At 36.3% G+C, this 27,297-nt stretch overlaps 1 protein-coding gene across 1 annotated transcript in view; it reads left to right on the forward strand.

The window, feature by feature from the left end:
* MME (membrane metalloendopeptidase) overlaps window positions 1-24,497 on the forward strand; it is a 92,749-nt gene extending 68,252 nt beyond the window's left edge. The window contains exons 16-22 of the mRNA XM_047099889.1: window positions 5,427-5,485; window positions 11,429-11,548; window positions 12,579-12,712; window positions 13,542-13,607; window positions 16,521-16,616; window positions 16,947-17,023; window positions 24,398-24,497. Of these exons, the coding sequence (XP_046955845.1) occupies window positions 5,427-5,485; window positions 11,429-11,548; window positions 12,579-12,712; window positions 13,542-13,607; window positions 16,521-16,616; window positions 16,947-17,023; window positions 24,398-24,497 (652 nt within the window). The remainder of the gene's footprint in view (window positions 1-5,426; window positions 5,486-11,428; window positions 11,549-12,578; window positions 12,713-13,541; window positions 13,608-16,520; window positions 16,617-16,946; window positions 17,024-24,397) is intronic.
* Window positions 24,498-27,297: the final 2,800 nt, after the last annotated feature.

Consider the following 27,297-nt stretch of genomic DNA (forward strand, 5'->3'; position numbering starts at 1 on the left):
TATAACATGGTGATTACAGTCAATAATATGTAGTGCATATTTGAAAGCTGCCAAAAGAGAAAACAAAAACATGTTTTTCATAACTTTGTATTGTGACAGATGGTAATTAGATTCATTGTGATGATCATTTTGCAGTGTATACAAATATCAAAGCATTATATTGTACACCTGAAACTAATATGTTATATGTTAATTATACCTCAATAAAAAATTAAGTTTTCTGATTCATGAAAGTGGCATATCTCTTCTAGGTTTTTAAGTCCTCTTTAATTTCTTTCAGTAGTGTTTTGGAGTTTTCAACGTACACATCTTGCCCTTCTTTTGTTAAATTTGTGCCTAAATCTTTTATTGTTCTTAGTAGTATTGTAGATGGCATTGTTTTCTTAATTCATTTTGGACTGACATTGCCAGTGTATATAAATAAAACTGAGTTTTGTATATTGAAGATAAGTAAGTAAAAATGGGCACTTTCATTTTTAAAGAGTTTAGCGAGGAAATGGCATTCATCCTTGTACTGAAATGTGTTATATAATACAGATCGACAGCTCAGAAGTAGAGGATTTGGATGGAAGATGAGAGGGTCCTCTTTCTCCGTAGTTTACATATTCATGTCCCTGTTGTATTGCTTAGTTTTTAAGTGCATTCGAAGGTCAGAAAAGCATGCTGTGCCTTAGTTTCTACACCTGAAAACTGGACGTGTCATCTATCTTGTATGATTGGTTTGGCTGAATGAAGGTCTATAGGTATAGGAAACTCTGAAGTCTTGATGGAAGAATATTAATAAATGTAAAAGGTTACAGTGGTTATTGGGATTACAAAATGAGAATTCTCCTTTCCACAAGGACTTGAGGAAGATAGAGAAAACCATTGTTTCGTACTGCTGATCTTAAAGGAGTTGCTTTGGGACCACTAGGTGCTGGGAAATGGAACACTTTCAGGGAAAGGGGCATTAACAGTTTTGTTGTTTTAAGTTTTAAAGTTACACATGAGAGGGTGAAAGAGGAGTTAAATTCCAGGTGCTTTTGCAATCCAGTGGGTTTATTACATCCAAAAGGCTGCGGGATCAGGCTGTCGACTTCTGCCTTTCGTCTCTGCTATAAAACTGATGTCTTTGTGCTTTAATTCATCACTGCCTGGGTTCTTCAGGGTAATAAGAGATAGAAGAGAAACACCTGGTCCCCATCTCAAGGGTATTTCAGTCATATTTCCCATCCACACTGTTAGTTCAGCTTTGAGGTCTGTGCTGCTTAGAGTGGCCCGTCTTTGTTCTACTGTCAAATGCCCCCAAACCAAAATCCGTTCACCTGACGAAGTGATGGCTCCAAAATTAAAAATAAAGTTTTCCTCCTTCTTGCTTTCCCATTCTTTGCTTAATACCACACACACCCAAACTCCTACCCACTCAGACCATTGGAGGCAGGAAGAAAAATCAAAGAATGGGTGTGATTTCATCACTCAGGTCTGATACCTGCTCCAGGCAGCTGCTAGTATCTGGCCTCCAGCCTGGACGTTAAAGGTACCGTCAACCTGCACTACCCATTATTTTAGGGCAAGAATCACCACCATTTGGTTTTCTCTTCTGTTGTGCATTTTCTCTTTTCTGTGCTGCTATTCAGCATCAAATGTGTTTCTGTTCCATAAATGGAAGCTTTTCCTGAAACTTTGAGGCTGTGTCCAAATCAAATGAACTTATGGTTTCCATTACATCACCTTTAACTTGAAAAATATTTTCTTTGCCCTAATTTAGCTTTTTACATCCAGCGTACTGAGATATTTCATGACTGACCACACATGTTAGATGCTGAACCTGTAGCTGTTATCATCATTTTATTTAAGGTGTAACGATTCAATCTCAGTATTTCAAGTTCCTGTTGTTCCCAGGGACAGTATGCCCTGTGCTTTTCAATCTTGAATCACCCAGGGGTAGTCTAAGGATGCATTGTGCAGGTTCTCAGGGAAGAAAAAGCAAACGCTACACACTACTGCTCTGTAGTGTGTAATTCCAATTTTATTTGGGAGTTTTGTGGTCATAAATAGCTCCATATTTTCTTGAAAGCATAATTCACCATGGACGTTTTAATATGTAAAGCACTCCCTCCTGGAAAGTTACAGACATGAATCAAAATGCAATCATAAACCCCTCAAAGTCATGTAACAGAACAGCAGAAAAGCACTAAAACAAAGGTATGACATTTATTTTTACCAAAGCAGTAAACATGAGAAGGGTCTATAAACTTCATTCATCTATGTCCTCCTTCTGACACCTGTTGCTCTCTGAAACATTTTCATACATCCAGCTCCTTTCCTCTGTGCTTTACTTATTTTAAGAAAACATTTTGGATTGGCACCTTTGGTCTGTCATTTGTAGCATGTGCCTGAGTCCAGAACCAAAAAATTGGCACATGATTTGTGATTACCCATAAAAGTCCATGAGGAGTATACCATCACTAAATCGGTTCATAATTGAGAAAACTGAACCTTAAAACAACTGAGACCTGGAAACATGTTACATCGATTTTATAACAATTAAAATGAATAATTTTAAGCTATTTGTGCATAAAGTCTACTGCCATAGGTGCTATCAAAATGTTGAGACCACATGAAAAATACCTTTCTGAAGAGTCGCTATAAGGAATGGTGTTTCTCCTCAGGAGTAGCGAGAGCATGCTGTCCATTTTGCCCCTCCTGCCACACAACTCAGAGCCACACTTGAACCTAAGTCGGAATAACTATGTGAATAACTATGTGAATATATGTAAACATAATCCTGATAAGTCATTTTTCCTGATCATGGTTTTTACTTACATAAGTATTGTCTTTCGTAATGCCTTTTTGGTCACACGAACAAAATCGACTTGCTCTGTATGGTTCCTGATCTCTTGATTTTAGTCTTAACACCCCTGGATTTATATGTTTTTGCTGTGAGTCATGTGAGAATCATGTGGGAATCAAGTGGAGTTTAATTAAAATAAATGTAATTATTTGCTTGTAATCCTCAACCTGCAAGAAATTTAAATAGTGATGACTCACCTATGATGAAATTGGGAAAAACTGATCTATCAGTCACACCATCCTGTTTGAAAATATTTTTATCTATTTAAAATGGCATCAAACTACAAAAATATTGTTCAACCATCCGCTCCCACACACACACTCCGTCTTCAAATTTATTTTCTTTCTAAAGAAAAATTCAGAGAAGTGTTATCTGGATTTTTTTTTTAATTTCCCGATTTTTTCTATGAATGTCTGAGTCGTGTTATTGGAGATAAAACTCATACTTAATTAGAATTTATCAGACAGTTGTTATATATGGCTTTCGCTCAGTTCTTTTTAAGAGATCAAAATAGGAACTCACATCTGACATCCCACAATAGTTACTGAAATTGTAGCTAAAATGTTGATTTGGACAGCTGACTTTGTACTGCTTACCTTGCAAAGCAGGGTCTGGAAACAGTTCTGATTTAACCTCATTGTACTAATTACTGTAAACTCCTTCCATGAGTAGGATAATAATTGGCACACTAATTATTGCCCTGAAAGTGGCATAACTACAGTGAAACCGTTAGCTAATAATATATGATTGTCTTAAGTGTATGCATGTGTGCTGACATTTAAGGGGTTATCTGAAATTAAGTATTATCTATTATTCAATGACTGTGTGTGTGTGTGTATACACATATATATACTAGTATATATAATATGTATAAATAAAATGTATATATAAAAGTCTTAAGATTGGAATATTACTCCTGTTGCAAAAAAGTGCTGAACAATAATTTTGTTTTTTATTTTACTGAAGTATAGTTGACATACAATGTTACATGAGTTTCAAGGGTACAATATAGTGATTCAACAAGTCTGTATTATGCTATGCTCACTACAAGTGTAGCTACTATCTGTCACCATACAATGCTATTATAATACCATTGATTATATTCCCTGTGCGGTACCTTTCCTCCTGTGACATTTATTCCATAACTAGAAGCCTGTACCTCCCACTGTCCTTCACCCATTTTGCTCATCCTCCCCACACCCCTCCCCTCTGGAAATCATCAGTTCATTCTCTGTATTTATGGGGTCTGTTTTTGATTTTTGTTTGTTCATTTGTTTTGTTTTTTTAGATTCCACATATAAGTGAAATCATGTAGTATTTGTCTTTCTCTGCCTAACATCTTTCACTTAGCATAATACCCTCTAAGTTCATCCATGTTGCCACAAATGGCATGATTTCATTCCTTTTTAAGCCTGAGTAATATTCTAACAATGATTATTGTGTCTTTTTTAATTTTTTTAAAAAATTATTTATTATCAAAATTTATTTTGAGAGAGAGAGAGAGCATGTACACAAGCAGGGGAGGGGCAAGGAGACACATGCACACACACACACACACACAGAGAGAGAGAGAGAGAGAGAGAGAGAGAGAACCCCAAGCAGGCTCAGCACTGTCAGTGCAGAGCCCAGCGTGGAGCTCTATCTCACAAACTGTAAGATCATGACCTGAGCCAAAACCAAGAGTTGGACCCTTAACTGAGTGAGCCACCCAGACACCCCCAACAATGATTACTGGTGTGCAATTTTCATAATATCTGAGCAGAAAGACATGGGACCATTGTCACCTGTTCTTTAGCTTAATACTGCCCTCAAATTATTGTCTGCGAGCTATTTTTTTTTCCATTTTCTCATTTAGTCTTATGGTAATTTATGCTGCTTTTTCATCTCTTCAACTAAACTGAAGTCAGGAACTGTATTTTATGAAATCTCTAAATGCTGCATGGAGACTAAGTCATGGTATACATAGACAGAGAGACAAATCCACTTAAGATCCACCTGGATTTCACTTTGCAGTCATTATACCAAAATATGCCTTTGCTCAATTAGCTGGATTGCTTCATTTAAAAAAGGTAATTTTAAATGGCAGTAATCAGAGGCAGACTACCTGAAACTAACTACCTGAGAAGGGGATATCTTAGTTTCAAAATAAACTAGAACATTTAAAAGATGTAAATATATTTGAATATGAAGTTTTAACAACTTACACTTCAATATTCTGCCAATTGCTCCAGAATTGTTGGTATAGTTACCAAGTATCAGGAACCTAAAGGTAAGCATATTTCAATATAATGTTAATCCATTGCAGTTTCCAAAAAGGTACATATGAATAGGTTTTGTACTGTGAGATGCCTCCACAAAATTCACACAGGTGAAATAACAGATTTGCAGATGGGGATATATTCTGATTTTTCAAAAAGTAGAAATATTTTCAAATGAGCTGTCTTACCTAGTGAATTAATTTTAACTTGTTGGTCATATTTCAAACAGAAAGTTAAGATTCCTCTTGGAATAGTAATAATGCTTTTATTGCGTTGAGTAGATTGAATCGGATGATAATAGTATAATTTGTAATGAGTTCTTATGTTTTCCATAGGTGGATAAGTGGAGCAGCTGTAGTCAATGCATTTTATTCTTCAGGCAGAAATCAGATAGGTAAGGTCTATTCCTAAACAATTCTTTAATATTTCTCTGTTGTTACCAACTTGTAGTGAATTGCATGACCAATTTAAAGTACTCCCCATAAAAGCACAGCAGAGGCTGAGTTATTGATTTATTGAATATACTCCTTAAAAGTAAATGCATCCATGTACCTCTTTTCACTGTAATAGCAAATTTTAAGTTAGTACAAATTACATTAAGTGGTTTTCTTTCTTTTGCAATGTTCTCATCTGTGGCTAAATGGTTTATCTTATGTCTAAGTACTTTTATTTTATCTCTGAATGCTTTTTAAATGTCTCTCATGTCTCCATCAAGTTATATTGACTTTAGGACTTTCTAAGCATCAGCATAAGTTTAAGGTTCCATGAACCAGCTTTGCAGAAATCCCATCCTCCAGGCAATTATGTATGTTAGCTCTGGTGGGGATGGTCCTGATCTCTATCACCCATTTTTCTGGAAGATTCCAAAGGTCTCAGAAAGTTGAAAAGTCAGTTATATTAGGTTGAACCATGTGAAATTATATTTGCTTAACTACTTTTAATCAAAAAAGAAAAAAACTAATATGTTCATGAATAGTAATGTTATAGGAATATGTGTAGAAATGAATACATGAGTGAGAGGTATAATGAATAACTAAATGACTTAATAGAACAAAGATATATAATTTTTTCCCCTGGGAAGACTTTGAGATCTTTAAACTTTTTCTTAAGTATTACATAAATGGACCTATTTTTCCCCAAGGGTTTTAAATATGTAGAAAGGCACCCAACAGATTGACTACTATCAGAGGTATACTAAACAAACAGTACAGCCAGTGTCTCCAGGTGTACTTAGTCTAGCCCTTCATTTCAAAGTGTGGTCGAGAATCAAGAGGGGAAATATTTTCAGCATTATTCTCAAATAAAATCTCATGCCCTAAACCTCATTTTTCTTGAATTCTGTTACAAATTAGATTAGATATGGTGGAAAATCTGCAATATTTTTTACCATTGGTTAAAAAACAAACTTTAAAAGAAATTATAACTCTGATTTTGTTTTAAAGTTCGATTATACCTTTCCCCCTTGCTTTTAAACCAAGGAAAAGTTAAATTAAGAAATTAGCTACATTTTCTTCTGGTATGTTTATGGTCTTTATTTTTGGAGTAAATCATTAGCCATCTGGAATTTATTTTGGTATATGACATGAAAATTAATTATATAAAATAATCAGAAAAGTTGTGTGTGTTTTGGGGGGGTTTTGGTGTGTTTTTTTAAATTTATTTATTTAGAGAGAGAGAGACTGTAGGAGCAAGTGGAGCCAGTGGGGGAGGGGCAGAGAGAGAGGGAGAGAGAGAATCCCAAGCAGGCTGTATGCTCAGTGTAGAGCCCAATGCAGGGCTCATTCTCACAACCATGAGATCATGACCTGAGGTAAAATTAAGTCGGATGCTTAACCAACAGCCACCCAGGTGCCCCAAGACTTGTTTTTTATAACATATCAATAATAAGTAAGTCATATGCAGTTGGTTAAAATCAATTAGTTCAAAGTCTAGTCTAGTACATTTCCTAGCTAGTGCAATGATTACCTAAACCCAAACCAGAGTCTGTTTAATGATCAACTAAGAATGCATGCAGTCTACCCTTTTCAGTGTATTCCTAGAAACCATTCAGTCCTTTCTTAAAAGTGCCTTTCTCTCTGGAGAGCCTTCACTTTGAAGACCTCTTTTTGATATTCACTAGTTCTGTCAGTGTAATATCTAGTTCATTATAGACTTGGAGTTAAACAGGATAATGAGCTTTTATGGAATTCCAAGGCAAAATGAGGCAGCCTGGACTTCAGTCTGTATTTGAGCAGACTAAAAGATACAGCTTTATTTTAATCCAGCTGAGGAAGGACCCTGGATCCTATCAGACCTGGTGCTGATTCATTCCAACAAGAAGACCCATACAGACCTTTTGTAGAACCACTCTGGTATGATAATCCCTTCAGCCCCTCTCTAGAGCAGATCTACAGTTTAGGTCAAGGCAGGATCTTGTTAGGCTCTGAATTAACCTCATATCCCTGGAGCTGGCTCAAAATTGGTTTACTTCAGAGATTCCCTGATCAGAGAAGACCAGAGAATGTTCTCAATTTGAATTTGATACCCTCTAACCAAAGAAGCACACAGCAAAAGGAAAAAGGCAGAAGGTAAAAGTGGCCTAACACTTCACAAAGTAGTCAGTTATCCTCTGAATAATCAAGAATTGGCTACAATAAGCATTCTTAATAAGAAAGACCTTTTAAAGATTCTGAAGATAAATTCATCAGGTAGAAATTCAGTATCTGAAAAATTGTTAACATCTTTTCATATGCTTGTGTTACAATAACAGCAATTCAGAGGAAAGGAAAAGTGTCATGCAAGAAGAAATCTTTGACATGTGTATGTTTTTTCTTTGACAATTCATTTAAATCTTCAACGTGGGGATTGTCTTAACTAAAAATAATTGAAGATCCAGACCTTCATCTTTCTTCTAGATAGAAGTGTGTGTGTGTGTGTGTGTGTGTGTGTGTGTGTGTGTGTCTGTCTGTATACATACATAGATATACAACTTTTGATTTTGGAATTGTGCATTACAAAATTAGAATAGCTATAGAATAGCATGTGTCTCATAAATGACCCTCCTACCCTCACACAAATACCTTAAATTAGATCACATATAATTTCTCATGGGATTGGCCTTTTTATGTTATGGTAAAAAAGAACTTGTTTTATTATCATTTAGGGAGTTATCATATTAATAATTTCTTCTTTTTAATTCAATTCCAAACACTTTTTGTTCTAACTCACACAGGAAGACTCTATTCTGCCTTATGCACCCCTGCCAGTTTCCATCAATTTAAAAAAAAATCAGCTTCCCAGACAGGAAGGCATACTGAAAGTGTTTAATTCACTGGTTCTTATTCCCCACACATTTGCTCCATAGAGCTCCAGAAACCTCCCATGGATTATCTAGTGTATTCAACCTGGGTAATGTATGATGACGTTGAAATAATAAATTTTCTAAAGTTACATTACTTGTTCTTAGGAATCTCATTTTCAGGCTTGAAAATTAAGAGCAAATGTTTCCAAACATATTGATATTCCATTTAACATAAAAAATAATCTTTAACCTTTTTCCACCCCAAATTGATTTCACCTGATATCATCAAGCTTTATACAAGATTCTAAAATTGAATTGCTCGCAGCCTTAAAAAAATAAACCAGGGAAGCGAGGGCATGGGAGTTAGGGAGAAACACAGTTTTTTGTTTCATGGACCAGTGACTTATGTAATTGACTAATTGACAATCATGAATGTAAAAAATGTACAACTAAGCAGTTGTTATCAACAGTTGTGAAGTCTACTGGTAATAGTGATAGGCTAATGGGGAAAATCCTCATCACTGAGATTTAGCTGATAGCGTAAAACAAGAAATCATAATTTGCAAAGCTGATCTTGAAGACTAGTATTTAATATGAGCCATAAAAATATTATCACTTGCCTGAAGAATGACATATCAGGGTACAATTAAAGCAGCAGGATCTTTACAGTTAATGTTTAGTCTTGATAGCACATTTCATAAGAGCATTTTATATAACGGGTGGATTTTAATCAAAGTACATAGTGTGGGAGATAGTATTCACTTTAAGTGAATAACGTACTGCACATAATTTTAATACTTTAAGCTAAAAATAATTTCTTGGCACTGTTGATAACTCAGGCAGCTACATGTGAGTATAACTTTCATCAAAATTCTCCAAGGACAGAAGTATTTATTTTCTAATTATTTTGTCATTTTGGATGTTATGGCAACTTTCCAGATTTTTTTAAAGGTCTGGAGAGCATTTAAATTGTCCAGCATATTTTTAAAGTCTCCTCTGTAAATATCCAATATTTATCCTTGAAATCCATTCAAGGCTGTGCCATATTCGCCCCACCCAAAAGACAAAGAAACAACATTTGCTACTCTGTATAACTAGATCTTAGATTTCTTAAGGTTGGAACCTTCTCTTGACTTTTCTTAGAATCCCACATAGCAGTCGCCTAGGGTTTTGCATGCAAGAGGTGTTGCTACCAAAGATTTTATTATTATTATTATTATTATTATTATTATTATTATTACAGGATGTAACTCAGTAGATACTAGAATTTTAAAACATGTAAGATGAAATTGCTAAGTTATGAGTACTATGAGGAAGGGGGTGGGCATGAGGAAGATGAATTAGGAGAGGACCATGGAGGCAAAGGCTAGGAAAAAGATGCTATATTTAGTTAGAAAGTATCAAAGCCACCCAAGGATTTTTCTCAGGGGAGTGATAATGACCAGAGTTGCGTGGTTTTTTGTAAAAATATGATTTATTGTCAGATTGCTTTCCATACAATACCCAGGGCTCATCCCAGCAAGTGCCCTCCTCAATGTCCATCACCCACTTTCCCCTTTCCCCCACCCCCCATCAAAGAGGTGCATTTTAGTCTGGCTGCAGGATGGATTAGATCTAGGATAGATTATAGTTGGGTGAGACAGGAAGTGGAAAGATCACATAGGAAATTAAATTATTTTTTTTTAATTTTTAATGGTTATTTATTTTTGAGAGACAGAGCACTAGCAGGGGAGGGACAGAGAGAGAGAGAGAGAGAGAGAGAGAGAGAGCATCCAAGCAGGCTACAGGCTCTAAGCTATCAGCCCAGAGCCCGATGCAGGGCTCGGACTCATGAACCATGAGATCATGACCTGAGCCAAAGTTGGATGCTTAGCCAACTGAGCCACCCAGGTGCCCCATGGAAATTAAGTAATTCTTAAGACAAGGAATGATAATATGAAGTAGGATGGTGGCAATAAGACTGATAGGAGGAGATAAACAGAAGAAACGCTTCTGGAAGGAAGGATACATGACCTGGTCTTTTCCTAAGTAGACTATATAAGACTTTGTAAAAACAAACAAACAAATAAACAAATATTTAAACAATAAAAAAAGCATGTAAGATAAATAAAAAATGTTCATGTTGGATGATTGAGACCCTTCAGATGCCATTATCAGAAATAAAGTCAAGAGAGTGATGGTTTAGAAGGGAAAATGGTGAGTTTGATGTTTGACACATGAAATTTAAAGTTTGTGAGACATCTAAGTGTAAAAAACTAGCAAGTTAATGCAGATGTCAGGGTAGACATAAAAATACTTATTTATTTAATAAAGTCTTTAGTGAATTCATTTGTTCATTCATTTATCATTGATCATTCACCTATTCAACCTATTTCTTAAGCACCTATTATGTTCCAGGCACCTTGCTAGTTTTAGATGCTGAAGATAATGAACTCAAAAAACAAATGGACTCAACAAATAAACAAATGTATCTCTGGGCCCACAAATCTCTGCTCTCAAAGGACTGATAGTCGAGGGTCTAGAGCAGGTGAGGGCAATAAGAAAAGGAAGAACAACAACCAAAAATAAAGAAATAAACAGCCACAGGTGCCTTGTTAAAAGTAAAATTGGGCAATGTGATTGGAGGATGCCTTTCATTGAGTAGTTCTGTTTATTTAACAAGCTATTGTAGATGAATAAAATGTTAGAGATGACATTAAAAGAAATACTTGTGTTATTAAATAACTGTTTCTCCCAAATATTTGCAGCGGGGAAAAGACTTTCTGAATGAAGATGATAATTTTCCCTTGCTCTAAACTCTTTATAGCAAAAAACAATCTTAGCAGAGTTTGTAAAGTGAATTGTGATTATAAATCATAGATTACAGTACTGCTTTGGGATGAGCTCTCTGTTGTCATCAATAATAAAAGACCTACATTTGTCTTATCACAGAAGATTTTTATATACAATTAAGTGAAACTGACATACTGGAAAATAGCTTACCAGGCAGAAAGCCAGCCCCAGGCCTGCCATCACAGAATAATGCCAATAATCTTTAACCATCTTCTTTCTTTGTAGTCTTCCCAGCTGGCATCCTGCAGCCCCCCTTCTTCAGTGCTCAGCAGTCTAACTCATTGAACTATGGGGGTATCGGCATGGTCATAGGACATGAAATCACCCATGGCTTCGATGACAATGGTAAAGTGCCGTGGACACTTTCCTTTGGCTGAGACAGATCCTAATAAACCTGATTAAGAGTTATTATACTTGATCAATACAAGAGCATATTTATTCATCAGTGTACCACTGGCTAATAATCATACTTTTAGTATTCCTTTTAAATTGTTCTTAGGAAGATCAGAAATTTCTAGTAGTGAGGTAAGCAATGTGTGCTTTCCACTCTTGACGGAATAACACAAATATTTACATTGAGAAGACACTGATATTTGTCAATGATAAATGTTTGCTCTTATTTCATGAAAGTGTCTATTAATTCAACTATACAGTAATTTTCACAGGTAGGTACTAATACCATTTCAGTTTTTTTAATGGAAAAAAGTAAAGGCACATGAAAGAATTGCTAGGAATTAGTGGAATCAGGATGTGAGTTCAAGTAATTTGTCTTTGTAGCCCTTTTCTTATTCACTACATCATAAGTAACTATTTAAAAGGATAATAAAATGAAGTCTTAAAACATGACATGTAATAAATGCCACTGTAGCTCAAAAAAGGGAAAGATCAATGTGTTTAGCATTAGTGGGAAAGCCCCAGGAGGAAGGCACTTCTTTCTGAGTGCTTGAAGTCGAGGGAAACTGAGTCCACGGTGTGTTTCATGAAGGGTCTGAGATATGAAATGAATGCAGAATAAAAATAATGGTCTTTTTAAGTTTCAAAATATCAAATTAAACAGTCTTGGTCAACATGAAAACTCTCCAAGAGAAACAAGGCACGATTTCAGGAGTGGTTTACCTGGTGGCCTCGGCTGAGATATCAGGAACCAAGTGGACGCAAGGCTCAGATTAATACTAAGGCACATCAGCAAAGCAGGCCCTGGCAGCCCAGGTTTCATCAACACAGGATGAGGAGGGGAGCAGTTCCTCTCATTACCTGTCCAGTGTAGTGTTCTCTCACACAGTGGTATTTTGTTCCTTGCCTTTCAGATTAAAGATACCTTATTGTAGTTCTTGATGTAATGAGTTCCCATTCTACTTAAATCATTATATTACAGGCAGGAATTTTAATAAGGATGGAGACCTTGTTGACTGGTGGACTCAACAGTCTGCAAATAACTTTAAAGACCAATCCCAATGCATGGTGTACCAGTATGGAAACTTCTCCTGGGACCTAGCTGGTGGACAACATGTATGTCATCAGCACTCTCTTGAAAAGTTTTAGATATATTCAATCTTTTTTATTGTTGTTGTTGTTGACGACGATGATGTTTTATTTTGTTTGAATGTAGATGACATGTAATGTTACATTAGTTTCAGATATATAACTTAGTGACTTGACAATTTTATACACTGTGGTTTCACCACAAGTGTAGCTACCATCTGTCTCTTGACATTGTTATTACAGTATCACTGACTGTATTCCTTATGCTCTGCTTTTTATTCTTGTGCCTTCCTCATTCTATAACTGGAAGCCTGAATATCCCTCTGGTCTTCACCCATTTGGTCCATCCCCCTGTCCCCTTCCCCTCTGGCAACTATCAGTTTGTTCTCTATATTTATAGTTCTGGTTTTTTAATTCATCCTTTTTAGATTCCATTTATGCGTGGAGTCATATGGTATTTGTCTTTCTCAGCCTGACAACATAATACCTTCTAGGTCCATCCATGTTGCCTCGAATGGCATGATCTCATATTTTTTTATGGCTGTGTAATATTCCTGTGTGTGTGTGGGCGTGTGTGTGTGTCACTTCTTCCTTACCTGTTTGCCTATCCATAGACACTTAGGTTGTTTCTGTGCCCTGGCTGTGGTAATGCTACAGTAAGTAAATATATCTTTTCAAGTAGTGTTTTTGTTTTCCCTGGGTAAATACCCAATAGTGAAATTATTGAATCATATGGTATTTCTATTTTCAATTTTTTGAGGAATAGATATATAGTCCATCTTAAGTGCATTATTGATGCCTTCTTAACAATCCAAATACAGGTAAGAATCTTTAAGCATCTTTTGTTTTTTAACAGCTCAATGGAATTAATACACTGGGAGAAAATATTGCTGATAATGGAGGCATTGGCCAAGCATACAGAGTGAGTAATAATATTGTTTCCCATTTTAATGTTTGGAGTATATATTTATCATACTTAATCACTGATGTAAAGCCTTTAGCAAAAGGTGCATATAATGTAGGGAGTAAGCAATGAATAGAAAGTAGAAAATACATGGGGAAAAAGGGGATTGGGCAGTACACTTATGATTGAGCTGAACACCAGTCTAAGCTCCTGAGAAGCTGAGGAGAAGAAACATGGAATGTTATATGAGCAGAAATGAGGAGACATGCACGTTCCATAGAGGAAGCAACATTTTTCTAAGAAATAATCTCTGAAATAATTTTTTAGAAAAGGTATCTCATAAAAAGGATTATTTCAGTCATTGATCAGTGTACTAAATGGGACCCCCAGTTTCACAGCAGGTGAAGCAGTTAGGAACCATAATCAGCATCAACCACAGTCCAGTTACACTGATACAGTGAGGGACTGAAGTGATATGGCCTTGTGGCATGTGGCCTTGTAGTCATCCAAACTATTATATCCAGAGGGGTATATCCATGGAGCATCCCTTAGAATCTCGTTTAGCCTTCCATTCATTCTTGCATTCAACAAATACTTGTTGAGGACCTTACTATTCTCAGCGCTGGAGATGTAACTGCAAACCTTCCATGAAAGATGTCATTATTTGATGGGTTGAAGGATGACCTAGTCAATGCCATGTGCACAAGAAAAAGTAAGGATTTTCACAAAAGAGTAGAGGGATACTGGTCTTGGAATCAACAAGGAGAAAGAGAGAGGGTAGTTTTAAATGCCTCTTCTAACCCCGAGGTAGCTCACATGTGAGACAGTGAGCAGTGTCTACTTGAGAAGGTACAAGGGTCAAGGTGCCTCAGGACAGAACCAGGCTTCTCTAAAACCAACACAGATGGAATGTCCTATGCAATGGATGAAGATGTAGGGTTATTTTCCCACTATAGAAATGTATGGGTTAGAGGGGAGTAGGAGGGCCTTAATGGTTGGGCCAGGAAAGGGGAAGCAGTGAGGGAAAGATGACTGGTAGAACCTGTGACTTGGCAGTGACCATGGATGATCAAAGTGTGAGACTTGAGAGATTAAGCTGCCTGCAAAGTTTCCAAAAGAATGAATCCCAACAGAATCTGCGGTGGGTGGAGGGTGGTACGTTGCTGCTTCTTTGAATCCTTGGTAATATTTTGACTGGATGCCAGTCAATGTGCATTTTACCTCTTATGATACTAGGTATTTTGTTTTCGCACAAATATTCTTGAGCTTTATACTTGGACACAGGTAAATTCCTTAGAAATGGTTTGATCCTTTTGGATCTTGCTTTTACAACTTGTTTGGTGGGACTAGGGTAGTGTTCAGTCCAGGGACAATTATTCTCCACTGCTGAGGCAAGACCCTACTGTGTGAAACTCAAGGTCTTCCATTTTTGTCCTGTGTGAATACTAGGCATTTTTATCTCTAATCCTTTTTCATGGTTCCTTCCCTAGTTTCTGGTAGTTTGCTCATATGCATACTCACATACTCAGCTGAATACTTGATCTCTAGAGATCCTCTTCTGTGTGGCTTTCTCCTCTTCAGGACTCTGTCCTTGGTGTCCGTGAACTCTCAGCTCCTTCTCAACTCAAGCAGTCTCTTAAGCTCTGATTGAGTTTCCCTTCTCTACGTTGTAAACTGCAAATGCTTAAGGCAATACACTGGGGCAATTATAGGGTTTATCCTATATGTTCACCATCTCAGAGAGGTCACTCTCCTTTTTGCCTGATGTCCAGTGTAATGTGCACCATTGTTCCATATATTTTGTCCATCATTTGGTTGTTTCAGCAGGAAGGTAAATCCAGTTCTTGTCACTTCATTTTGCCTGGAAGTGGATGGAATTGGCACTCTTAATACTCCCAAACCCCCACAGTTATTCTAATATTCAGACAGATTAAAAATCATTCCTGTAAAACTCTAGTCAAAATCTGGGTTGATGGTACTTCCATGAAGATCCTCACCTAAAACAAGTACAGAATTATTATAATGAAGCAAATTACAAGTGTGCAAATATTTTATTATATGTGAAATCATAGAATCTAATACCTTGTCCCCTTGCTATATTGTGAGCTTCCTAGGAGGGAGCAGGATCAAGTCTTCCCCGTGCTCCTAGCATCTTTACAAAGGAGATACTCAGTAAATCTATGTCAATGGCAAGGAGGAAGAAATGAAATATATCTTCTGCCTATCTGAGTGATCGCTTTCCTTTGTATTAAATTGGAAGTAACACATCTCAGAAAGTTTGTTGTAAATCTCTTAAGTATATTTAGTAGAGAAAAACTGCATTTTTTAATAGAGTTCATAAAGCCTTAAGAATTAAGAACACTTTCTGACATTCAAGTAACCTAAATTCCTTCTTCCTAATGCAACTGAGGTTCAGTCTATTTTGCCTTGTCTTCCAGGGGGCCGCAATAACTGCTCATCTTTATGCTTAGAATCACAGGATACTAATTTTTAAGAGATCTTAAGGAGTGCCTTGACTTTGGGCCTGAACATTCAAACGAAGTCTGATGAAAGTCTTTTTGCTAAGAGTAATAACTGTGCTAAATATAACCATCACAAACTCCCTTGGCAATCCATTCTTCCAACAACCAGACTTATCCATCTCTCTATAGAACAATATTTAGATAAGTTTTTCATCATTTATTTAAGTCATCCATTCATTCAACTGACATTTATTGATCATTGATATTTTCAGACCATTTGTAAATAAATTATGGTTTTCTTTCTAATCCATGAAATAGTTGTTAAGTTTCCATCTGTAAATATATTTTTATGGCGATCCTGATATAAAAAGTTAATTACTTGGTTACTTGGTTACATGGTCTTTTGCATAGATTTATACATAAATTTCAAAATTATAAACATCATGTTTCTATTTCATTAACTGCCTAGGCCTATCAAAATTATGTTAAAAAGAATGGTGAAGAAAAACTACTTCCTGGACTTGACCTAAATCACAAACAACTATTCTTCTTGAACTTTGCCCAGGTAGTGTATCTTTTTTTGATTGATAGATATGAAAATCATGTTGAGTTATAATTTCATAGTAAGTTAGATATTGCATGCTGAGTTTTCTTGTTTTAATCAGTTATGGCAGAGCATTTGACTTGAGTGACTTTCATTGTTTATAACAGACTATCATATCATATTAATGATAATTATGTTTCTGGTTGCCTATCACTGAACAATTATTTGAAGAGTAAATGGTTGGGGAATGCAGAATTCCAATTTAATTTTTGCAATAGGAAGTTGGCTTTCTCAAACAAATAATCTTTGAACCTAAGCACACTACTTTCCTTTTTCTATCCCTATCCCTAGGTGTGGTGTGGGACCTACAGGCCAGAGTATGCTGTCAACTCCATTAAAACAGATGTTCACAGCCCAGGGAATTTCAGGTACATGGGTTTGAACAGCAGTCCGGTGCTCCAATATTGACTCCATTACTTCTAAATTTGGAAATTGTTTTTTTTTTCTAACTGTGACTATAAAATTTTGAAATACAGTTGTTGTTTTTTTCTTTTGAGGGTCATAGAACAAATGATCACCAGAACAAAACAGGATAAATGTCATGTTTACATGAGCATAGCCTTGACTGCTGTTATCCTCAGAATATATGTGACCAATGCTCAGTGCTTGATGGATTCCAACAAAGATGCTGCCTGAGAATAGTAGCTCTATTTAAAGCTAGCATAGACATTTTTAAGAGGCTATGAAAAGTTTAAGCCTAGCACCAATGAGTACCTATTCCAAAGAAAGATTTGCACTCAACATAAAGAGAAATGTTCTTTAATTAGAGGTTGATTAGAATTAGAGGCTTAATTAGAGGTAATCAGTGGCTGTCCAACATAAAGTTAGCCCCAGAGCTCCAGGAGAGGATACCTTGAAGCAGAAGTCAGAGAACAGGTCATTAAGGATGCTGGAGAAAAATGCGCTGTAGAGTGAAGGGTTGAGTTAGAAGAAATCTGAAGTCCTTCCGAGACCAGAAAATCTCAGAGAAATCAAAACAGTGAAAGAGAATCAGTCAAACCAGTGTTCAAGTGTTAAATCCTGGATCCCTGTGTATCCAGTTAGGACTAAATTATTAATGCTCCCCCTTCCAACATACTATACCACTTCATCACTGCTAAATGATCAACAACACTTCTCAAGCAGGAACTCTGAAAAACAAATTAAAAATTTTGTAGAGTGGTTAGAAAACAGTTTGAGAACAAGAGAGAATCAAGGGGCTGAGTTTTAAAAGCCCTTCCTAAAATAGCCATAAGTATACTGCCCGGATCATTCACTCCTGGGGAAAAACCACATTCAATTATGAAACAATAAAATAGCACATTTACAAATTAAAGAATTTACTCAGCTTGTTCTAGTATCATCATTGTAATCACCATCATTTAGTATTTGCCTTAACAGTTCTTTCAAAATGCATTCTTTCAGCAACTGTTTATTGTATGCCCAATGTTTATAATCCAAGGTAAATTCAGTCTTGGTAGAATATTCAAATTAACTTCTTTTTTAGGTAATGAGCAGCAAAAGTCACTAGGTCAATTCCCATCATGGTTTACCCAAGTAACTGTTTCGTTTCTAGAATTTGCTTTTTCCTTACTGAAGTCTTCAGAAATGAAGGTACGGGAATCTAATTCTGAAGGCAACGAATGCAATTTATACGCTCACATTAACCATGATAACAATCTAATTGGTCAAAGTTCTTCCCTCCATATCCCGATGAACTAAAGCATATGTCCGTAGAAACCTAAGTGAATTTAAGTAATATCATTGTAGTACGTGATACACCTGGCATCCTCAGAGAATGAGGCTTGCAAATTGAAAGCTTTTGATAGCTACAATTTGTCCCTTGAGTGTTAATGTTTTCATCTTAACCACTGGATGAAAATTTTTCTGTTTAAAATATTTTCTACCCTGTTGCCTTATTAACACAGTATCCTCAACAAAACCTAGCCTTTGTTTTTAAATGACACAGACTATTGTTATGACTACTAGTTGGCATTTTAGTGCTTATTAGTCTCCTGAAATCCTCAAAAGCTAGTGTGGGGAGCGACTTATTCCTACAATACGGAGCCACTGATGGGGATACAATAGTGCTTTTTTTGACTTTTAATTTTGGCTTTTTATTAGGGTTTTTCTGTTTGTTTCTTTCCTAGTTCTCTTTTCTGTTACTACATTGCCTGCCTTTTGCCATTTCATTCCTTTATTCTGATTAGGTCAGAAAGCATATCTTTAAACTTGTATGGTAAAAAAAAAAAAAATGAATGCAAGCTTTGAAGTAAGAAACACTTGCGTTCCACCCATGATTCTGCCATTTGCAAGCTGTTACTTAATCAATTTCTTAATATATAAAATGAGGATTAAATTCTCATAAGAGCCATTGAATATTAATGTTAATATAGAAGTGTCTGTTACATATATGTGTGTGAAAATTAGTACTAGAATTATTTTTAGACACGAAAGGTAAAAACAGAATAAGAATTTCCATGAGTAATTTGAAACAGTTTTTATTAACTAAAGTCAAGGGCTCTTTGTTGCTCATTTCTTATGTCTGTATAGTTCAGAATGTCAGTAACTGATCACCGGTTAAATGATATGTAGGTAAATATGTAACTGTCCTACCTTCAATTTTAAACTGAAAGGATTTTATTATAAATATGTAAAATTTGCTCCCTATAAAAGTACATATTATTTTATTATAAAATATGTAAAATTATTTGTAACTTTCATTTTCTCTATCCTGGTGCAAAAGATGCCTCCTTGACTATTTTTCATTTATAGCAAGAAAAGTATGTGTTGTTTTTTTTTTAAAAGGGTAAATGGAATGCCAACCCTTTGTCAAGGAAATTATTATTTTCTCTGGAGGTAAAGGGATTTCCTTGGCAAAAGGTTGAGGTTACATTTAGTTTTGGAAACAAGCTGCTTCCTGGCTCTACAAAGTAAAACATATTTTTTAAAGAGCCTTAAAAACTAATAGAAATTGAATTGCTAGTGAAAAATTGTGCATAGTGGGATGTGTAGAAACATTTCTGAAATAGAGGGAGATTTTGTAAGCTTACACTTAAATATTCACAGTATTAACAACAAAAGACAAAATATACTTGATATAAAGCTGAATCTATAAAACAATTTGTTAGGTCTGAGCTGTAATTGTCTTATTCTTCCTAACCAAAGTCTTATGTACTTTACATAAACTTCTAAAAACTTTAGTATTTAAAACAAAAACATTTCCCCATGAGGTTCTAGAAATTGAACTCAAAATTTAAATGACTTCTTTGGAAATTCAGTTTTTCTTAGCCATCTGCAGTCACTCAGAATGGTTGTTATGATAATATTTACCATATAAACTACACATGTGTTTCTAAGTTATTCAGATGTAATACTTCTAAACAATATAAAAGGGTCTGATACTTTTTTTTAAAGGAAGTCCAAAGGGACAAAGTGATACCAATGTATATGCTACTTAAATAGTAAAAGTGCTAATTTAGATGCTTAAGTTGCTAGGGTCCCCTTGGTGGCTCAGTTAAGCATCCGACTTTGGCTCAGGTCATGATCTTGCAGTCTGTGAGTTTGAGCCCTGCATCGGGCTCTGTGCTGACAGCTCAGAGCCTTGAACCTGCTTCAGATTCTGTGTCTCCCTCTCTTCCTGCCACTCCCCTGCGCATGCTCTGTCTCTCTCTCTGAAAAACAAACACTTAAGACAAATTTTTAAAATAGATGCTTAAATTGGTGGATAATTGTCTTCCAGTCAGAATATAAGGGCACTTTATAGAACTAACACTACTAATAAAGCAAGAAATTTTCCCCACAGATTAATTTCTAGCACTTTTTGTAAGATAGTCTTTCTAGTGTTTTATGTAGACATTTCCAAGTAATATGATGATTTTATTCCCTATTATTCTATGATATAGTATGCATATGCTAAATCGTCTTTGAAATACTAATGTTTCCTCCATTTACCTTAAATATTAGCATTGGTTTTGATATTTTGTAAGTGTTAGTTTGGATTTTGGTGAACCCTGTAGAATTCCTGTTAGCACTTGTTAATCTTCAGACTGGATCTGGGAATCTATTCTGGCATTTATTTCTTTGTCATTCCATAGTGGAGCATAAGCTGATCAAGGTGACCTTACTTTAACAAAATCATCAACAACAGTTAATGATAAAGATTGGATAGTTTACTTATGAATGAAGCTAGTTAACCTGGTAACCAAGTCATTCATTTAAAAGAAGGAACAAAGGGTTGTCAGAAGACCAATTAATTGCAAAAAGCTCATTCAGTAATTCAAAAATCCAGTTAAGTGCAGGCAGAGGTAGTCTTCTTGGTCACCTGATGTTCAACTCTCTATATCTTAAATGTTTTTAAAAGAAGTGATTATTTGCCAAGGCAATAAACAACAATAGTACAATAAAATATTTTATATAATAAAATAAAACTTTCAAGTAAATCACTTTAAGAAATAATTAATAAGAGCCATTTATCTTTGTTATTATAAACACATATGCCACACAGTTTTCATGTAGCACGAAATTCAGGTAAGTATTTTATGTAATATTAATGAAATATGACCCCACTCTTAAGAGAAGGGATTCGTTTGATTAATAATGTATCCATTTTTTGAAATAGATTATTTATGTCCTCCATCCAAAGATTTAATGTAAACAATAAGACATTAATTAGAGTGCTAGAAAGGTAAGTGAAGGCCTGGTACGTTGTTGACCTAATTATTCAGAATCAAATTGTCTAAGCGAAGCCTTTGGATGGAAAGAGAAGAGCTGGAATTGAAATGAAGAGCTAAGTGTGCCTGAGGTTGAGTGTTGCCACATTGCTAACTCCCATTGGTGCTTTGTGAAGACTTCCCTTTTTTGAGGGTGTGTGTGTGTGTGTGTGTGTGTGTGTGTGTGTGTTTAATTTCCTTAATATTTTTATGACAAATGTAGAATTAAGTCATGGGTTTGGACATTTTACTGAAGTACTTGTCCCCATATGATTATATCTAAGACACAATCCTTTTATTAAAAAAGTTTACTAAAATGAAAACAAAAAAGAGCAGCTCTTCCATTCAGTGACTCTCAGATGATTTCCTTGCCCATCAGGGAGCTTCCTCCCCAGTTGGAGGAACAATCGGGCCACCACGATGACTGTCATTCAGCCAGCATATAGGGCTTCCTAAAGTGGAAAGGGGATTGAATTAAATGAATCAAAGCATCTTTCTGTCTCAGAGTCCATGAGCCCAGAAACTTAAAAGACTAAAGACCAATACAAATTCCTGATGTCTAAAATCCTTTTATTCTTTGGAGCGCCTGGCTGGCTCAGTCGGTAGAACATGTGACTCTTGATCATGGGGTCATGAGTTCGAGCCCCACGTTGGGAATAGAGATTACTAAAAATAAAATAAAATCTTTTTATTCCTGCATATAATCACTTTTGACCAAGTATCAAGTGAATTTGTTCTTAAACTTTTAGATGTAAGAAGTGACACATTTATTATTATTATTATTATTATTATTATTATTACTATAATAGCAAATTAACTCAATCGCAAGCTCCCACCCTAAGCAAGGAAGTAAGAAGTTTAATTTCAGTAGTTTTCAGTGTACTCCTTTTTAAGATTGTTCAGGAACCCGAAGACCTAGAAATTAGGGAATTAGCCTCCATCTCCAGCCTGCTGTGGTCACTGCTGATATCCCTGCAGTTCAAGGGCTCCCTCTGAAGTCAGGTGGCTCCATTTCCTTCAGGTGGTCATGGGCAAGGGCCCATTACACCCCATCCTATCAGAGGTTCTCTCAGGACCCTGCTTATAGTGGGAGGCATGTCTGTGCCATTCACACAAAGGAGAGGGCACATTACTGGGCCCCTCCTCAGCACTGGGAAGCCAGTCTTTTCCGTATCAAATGGACTAATAGACGTAAATGCCCCAGCTCTGGCCCCCACCCCGTTTCAATCACCACCCGCCCTCCCCCCAATACCAGGAAGATTCGTATTAATCTTTAGGACTTTTCTAGGAGTACTAAAAATACACACATAACCAAAAAGGTTTACATTCTCCCTGAAGGGATAGAGGAGTTGCGATGTTGGGGATGAGAGATAGTTGATGTGGTAATAGTTGACACATTAGGGAGTCAGATTTTCAGAAATTCAGTTATCTTTCCCGGAATGGGAATAAGGAAAGCAAATGCTTGCTTTCTCTCTAGTTGGTTGTAGCAAATAAACAACAAAAATGCCAAGCAGGACATTTTCTTTATAATGCCCTATTCCTTGTAATCACCGTGACCAGCCAACAGACTCATTTATTCGGTATGTATGTCCTGAGTCCTACAGTATACAAAGCACTGTGCTAGGCTTGGGGGGAGGGCAGCAGGGAGCAAGAGATACACAGTATTTTGCCCTCACATTACAAGGTAGGGTTATGTCAGGAAGTAAAGAAGGAGAACAAATCACTGTGAACCAAGAGGGCTACTGCAGGTGGAAGGAACTAATCTGGACATTATTTGAAGAAAGCCTCTGAGGAGGGGTGTTTAAGTGGAGGCATGAAGGCTGAGAAGGAGTGAGTCATGTAGTCACTGGGGAGTAAACTTTCCAGGGACTATGGTCAGTGGGAGCAGAAAGCCCTGAAGAGGGAAAGAAATTGGCTGGTTTGATGAATGGAAAGTAGGTCGGTGTAGTTTGAGAGAAATGGGATGAAGAACTTACGTACTATGAGGAAGCCGGGAAGGTCGGCTGGAGCCCTCAAAACACTGGAAGCCACAGAAAGGAAGTTGACTTTCATTCAAGCCCCTGGAAGATTTTAAATAAGGGAATTAGGGGATTTGATTTAGAGAATGGATTAGAGGAGATAAGAGTGCAAAGATTTACACTTAGCACATCTGCCACGTAAGGAAATCTCAGTAATTAGAACATACTCTCCTGTCACTTGCTTGAGGTCTTCCCATCACCCTAGTCTGTTTGCCTCCCTGCCCTTCCTCCCAATCCAAGGTGGGTGTGGTGGGGTGGTCCCAGTGGGAAGAGAAGGGAAGGAGCTGGTTTGGGGTTGACGTGAAAACATCACCTCTGCATCACTGTACTGACCTATCTGTCTCCTCAAATGTTGCTTGGTGCCGAAAGTGGGTTGGACAGTGTTGTTTTTGCCCATTGGGGTCAGAGATAAGAAGAAATTGACTTTCTGCCAGCCTTTTCCAGTTACTCAGGCTGAATCCAGTTTCTGATATCTATGGAGTTCTTTTGGAAAGAAAGAAAATAATTCTCTTCCTTATTAAATCAACAAATATCTATTTGGTCTGTTATACTTGTTATTGTGTGAGCCCTTCCAAAAGATAATGAACACTCATGATTTTATTTTTGGCCAAACTCTTATTATAATAACTGCAATTCCAAATATGTATTATTCATTTATTTTACAACGTGTATATCTTACTTACTTTACTGACAACCTTAAGATGCAGGTACTATTATTACATGCATTTATAGAAAAGGAAAGTGAAGCACAGAGAAGCGAAATAGATTCAACTTATAACCAGGATTCAAGCCATGCCATCTTCAAATCTGTGCTCTTAATTCCTGTGGTTTGTTACCTGCTCACTTAAAAATTCTATTAACAAATAACAAATTTATTCTACCTGTTTCTTTTTTATGATAATTATTACTCTCTTAAACTGTAAATTTCAAATTCCCTCAATAGGCCTACACCTATAGAAATTCTGTAGAGCTTCTCCTATATGGTATGGACATAAGTATCAAATGCTGATGGTGACTTTGTTTTGTTTCACAGAATTATTGGGACTTTGCAGAACTCCCCTGAGTTTTCAGAGGCCTATCATTGCCGCAAGAACTCATACATGAATCCAGAAAAGAAATGCCGAGTTTGGTGATCTTCAGAAAAAGCGACGTAGCCTTTGGTTAGCCTTGCCAACACCATGAAAATGGGAAACTCTGTCCAAGAGAAAATGGGCCACCGAAGTCACTGTAATTATATGGGGGTAGTTAACAGAGATGAGAGAGCATCATTTAGAAATGAAGTTAGGTTATTCTGGAAAAGGTATGGAGAGGAGGGGTGGGGTCTGGTGTCTATCAAATCAATCACTTCTCACTGTGTAAATAACGCTTTATGTCTAAAGATATTACCATTCATTTCTGTTTCTCATACGATCTGCCAGTTTGATGTCACCTCTTGAAAACAGTGTTAACCACTTGATGTAGACTGGGATTTCTAATCAAAGGGAGAAAGAAGAGATTGGAGAATACAGTTGGCTCCAAAAGCACAGCAGTGGCATGAGAGTTAAAACACACATTGCCTAATTACTTATTTTTATTTTTGTTTGTAACATTTATGCTCCTGCAAAAATCTTCCAAAGAATTCTTATACATGTTGGGGCCGTGGGACTTAATGTAATTTTAAACCAGTTTTGCCAATCATCAGTTATTCATCCTGAAATCATTGTATTTTAAGCTACTCTTAGGGCGAAAATGAATGTCTGAAACTATTTTTCATTATACCTGCTTTCACTGATGTTGAAATTCTCAAGGCTCCCTGCAATTTTCTAAGCAATTTCTTGTTCTCTCTCCCTCTCAAAACTTGATCTTTTTAAGAGATTTGTAGTAATGTATAAATAATAATTTTTATATTTAATTATTACATTTATGACTAAGTAATTATTATTATAGGTAATCACTGAATATCGAAGTTTCAGACAGATAGTTCCGAACCAAGATCTGTAAAGTGATGTACAGATGAAGATTTGAGATTTTTACACTTATAAATCATATTGATAAGAAACTTTAAGCACAAACTAGGTGAAAAATGGCCATTGGACATTTGTCTAAAGATACATAAGACCTGTGGTTTACAATCAGGATTTTCAGAATAAAATCTGTCCCTGAGGTGGCTCCGATAAAAGGGCATCTATATAGCTCTGCATCTCTTTATCTTTTCAGGTTTGTTGTCTGATGGAAATATTTTGATAATAAATTGAAATTGTGAGCCCATTACTCACTAAGCCTATTGTGCTAGCTGTCTAGCTTTGGAAAGTGCATTTCTGAATATAAATGAGAGACTTCCCCACCTCAGACAGACCTGCTTCTAAAATCCTAACTCACATAAGAGTTCTGGGAGGGGACTGTTGCGTCCCTGATAGGAACTCATCTCTTGAGGCTTTCATGTTCTCTTTCCCTGTCCTTTTAGCTAGTTTGGTTCATTTCATTACTTGATTAACATTTTACAAAAGAGGCACACTTCCAACATCCTTATTTTTCCTAACAAAACGAAAATGAGGGAATTTCTGTTCAAAATATGAGTGTTGGTTTTCTTGCTTCTTGAAAGATGCCCATTGGCCTTTTTTAAAGAAAAAAAAAGTTATTGAAATATAACACACAACAGTTTCATAAAACGTAAGTGTACCCAGCTCAGTGAACTTTCTCCTATCGTAGACAGCCCTGTAACCAGCACCTTTAAGAAACAGAATATTACTAGTGCCTTAGAAGCCCCTTCTTCCAACCACCACTTTGCTCCTCCAAGGACAACTACTGTCCTGACTTTTAATATCATACATTGGTTTCAATTAATTAGTATGTATTCTTTTGCGTCTGGCTTCTTTCACTCAGCATTACATTTGAGATTCATCCATATTGTTGCATTTGACTGTGGATCTTTCATTCTCATTGCTCAATAATATTCTATTGTGATTTCAATAGAATATTCAATAATATTCTATTGTGATTTCAATAGAATATTCAATAATATTCTATTGTGATTATACTACAGTTCACCCATTCCGTTGTTGATAGGCACTTGAGAAGTTTCCAGTTTGGGGTTGTTACAAATGGTGCCATCTTTTTTAACTTGAGATTTTAATGGGCTCATTTCCACAAATATTTCCTAAAGTTATTATAAATATTGAAAATACAGTTTTATACTAGCCATGGATATCCTTATCTTTTCTTCTTGTATCACTACCACTGTTATCATGGACAATTAAAAGTATACTTATGGGTATCTTTCTTTAAACTAAACTGAAAACACTTTTAAGTAATATTGGTAATTGAGCAATAGGAGGTTCCAGTTCTGAAGAGAACAACTATCTTTGAATCACTTAGTATCTATCTTAGCCAAAAAGCAACTAGTACAAATTATGAAAAGACACTAGATTCCCCACTCTTTAAAATGTCAGACTCCCATCCCTATGGAAGGACTTGAGTGAAATTTTATGGGCGGATGGGGCAGGGGGGAACAACTCTCTAGTGTCTGGATGTCCTGTGTCTAGAAATACCAGATTTCCTGGGACTAAGGGACACACCAAAGTGAGAAGGCCAAAACTTTCCCCTCACTCACACATGAGGATGTTCTTAATCTTGCATGGCACTGTTGTTGAGTTGTATGGATCTCTCTCAACCAATCCCAGTCACTTGGAGTTGTTCCATCAGGTAAGCTCAAACATAAATCCAATTTCACCATGGATGAATCCTGGTCAAGGAAAGAGTTTAGAAGCTGAGACATTAAGGGTGGGGAGGCAATGTAACTCAAGGAAGAGGACAAAGAACTACTCCGCAGCCACCCTTGGTAAGGAGTCTGCCTTCATGCTTCAGTGTCCATGTGGATTCTAGCTCTAAGGTGGAAAGGATGCTATCCTGGGAGAAGAGTCTTCTCCTAGTCCTATTCTTCCATAAATGACAAGG

Source organism: Lynx rufus, unplaced genomic scaffold (assembly GCF_022079265.1).
Source record: "Lynx rufus isolate CCGP_SWC_20201006 ecotype Redwood Valley unplaced genomic scaffold, mLynRuf1.p SCAF_5, whole genome shotgun sequence".
NCBI classification, from domain to species: domain Eukaryota; kingdom Metazoa; phylum Chordata; class Mammalia; order Carnivora; family Felidae; genus Lynx; species Lynx rufus.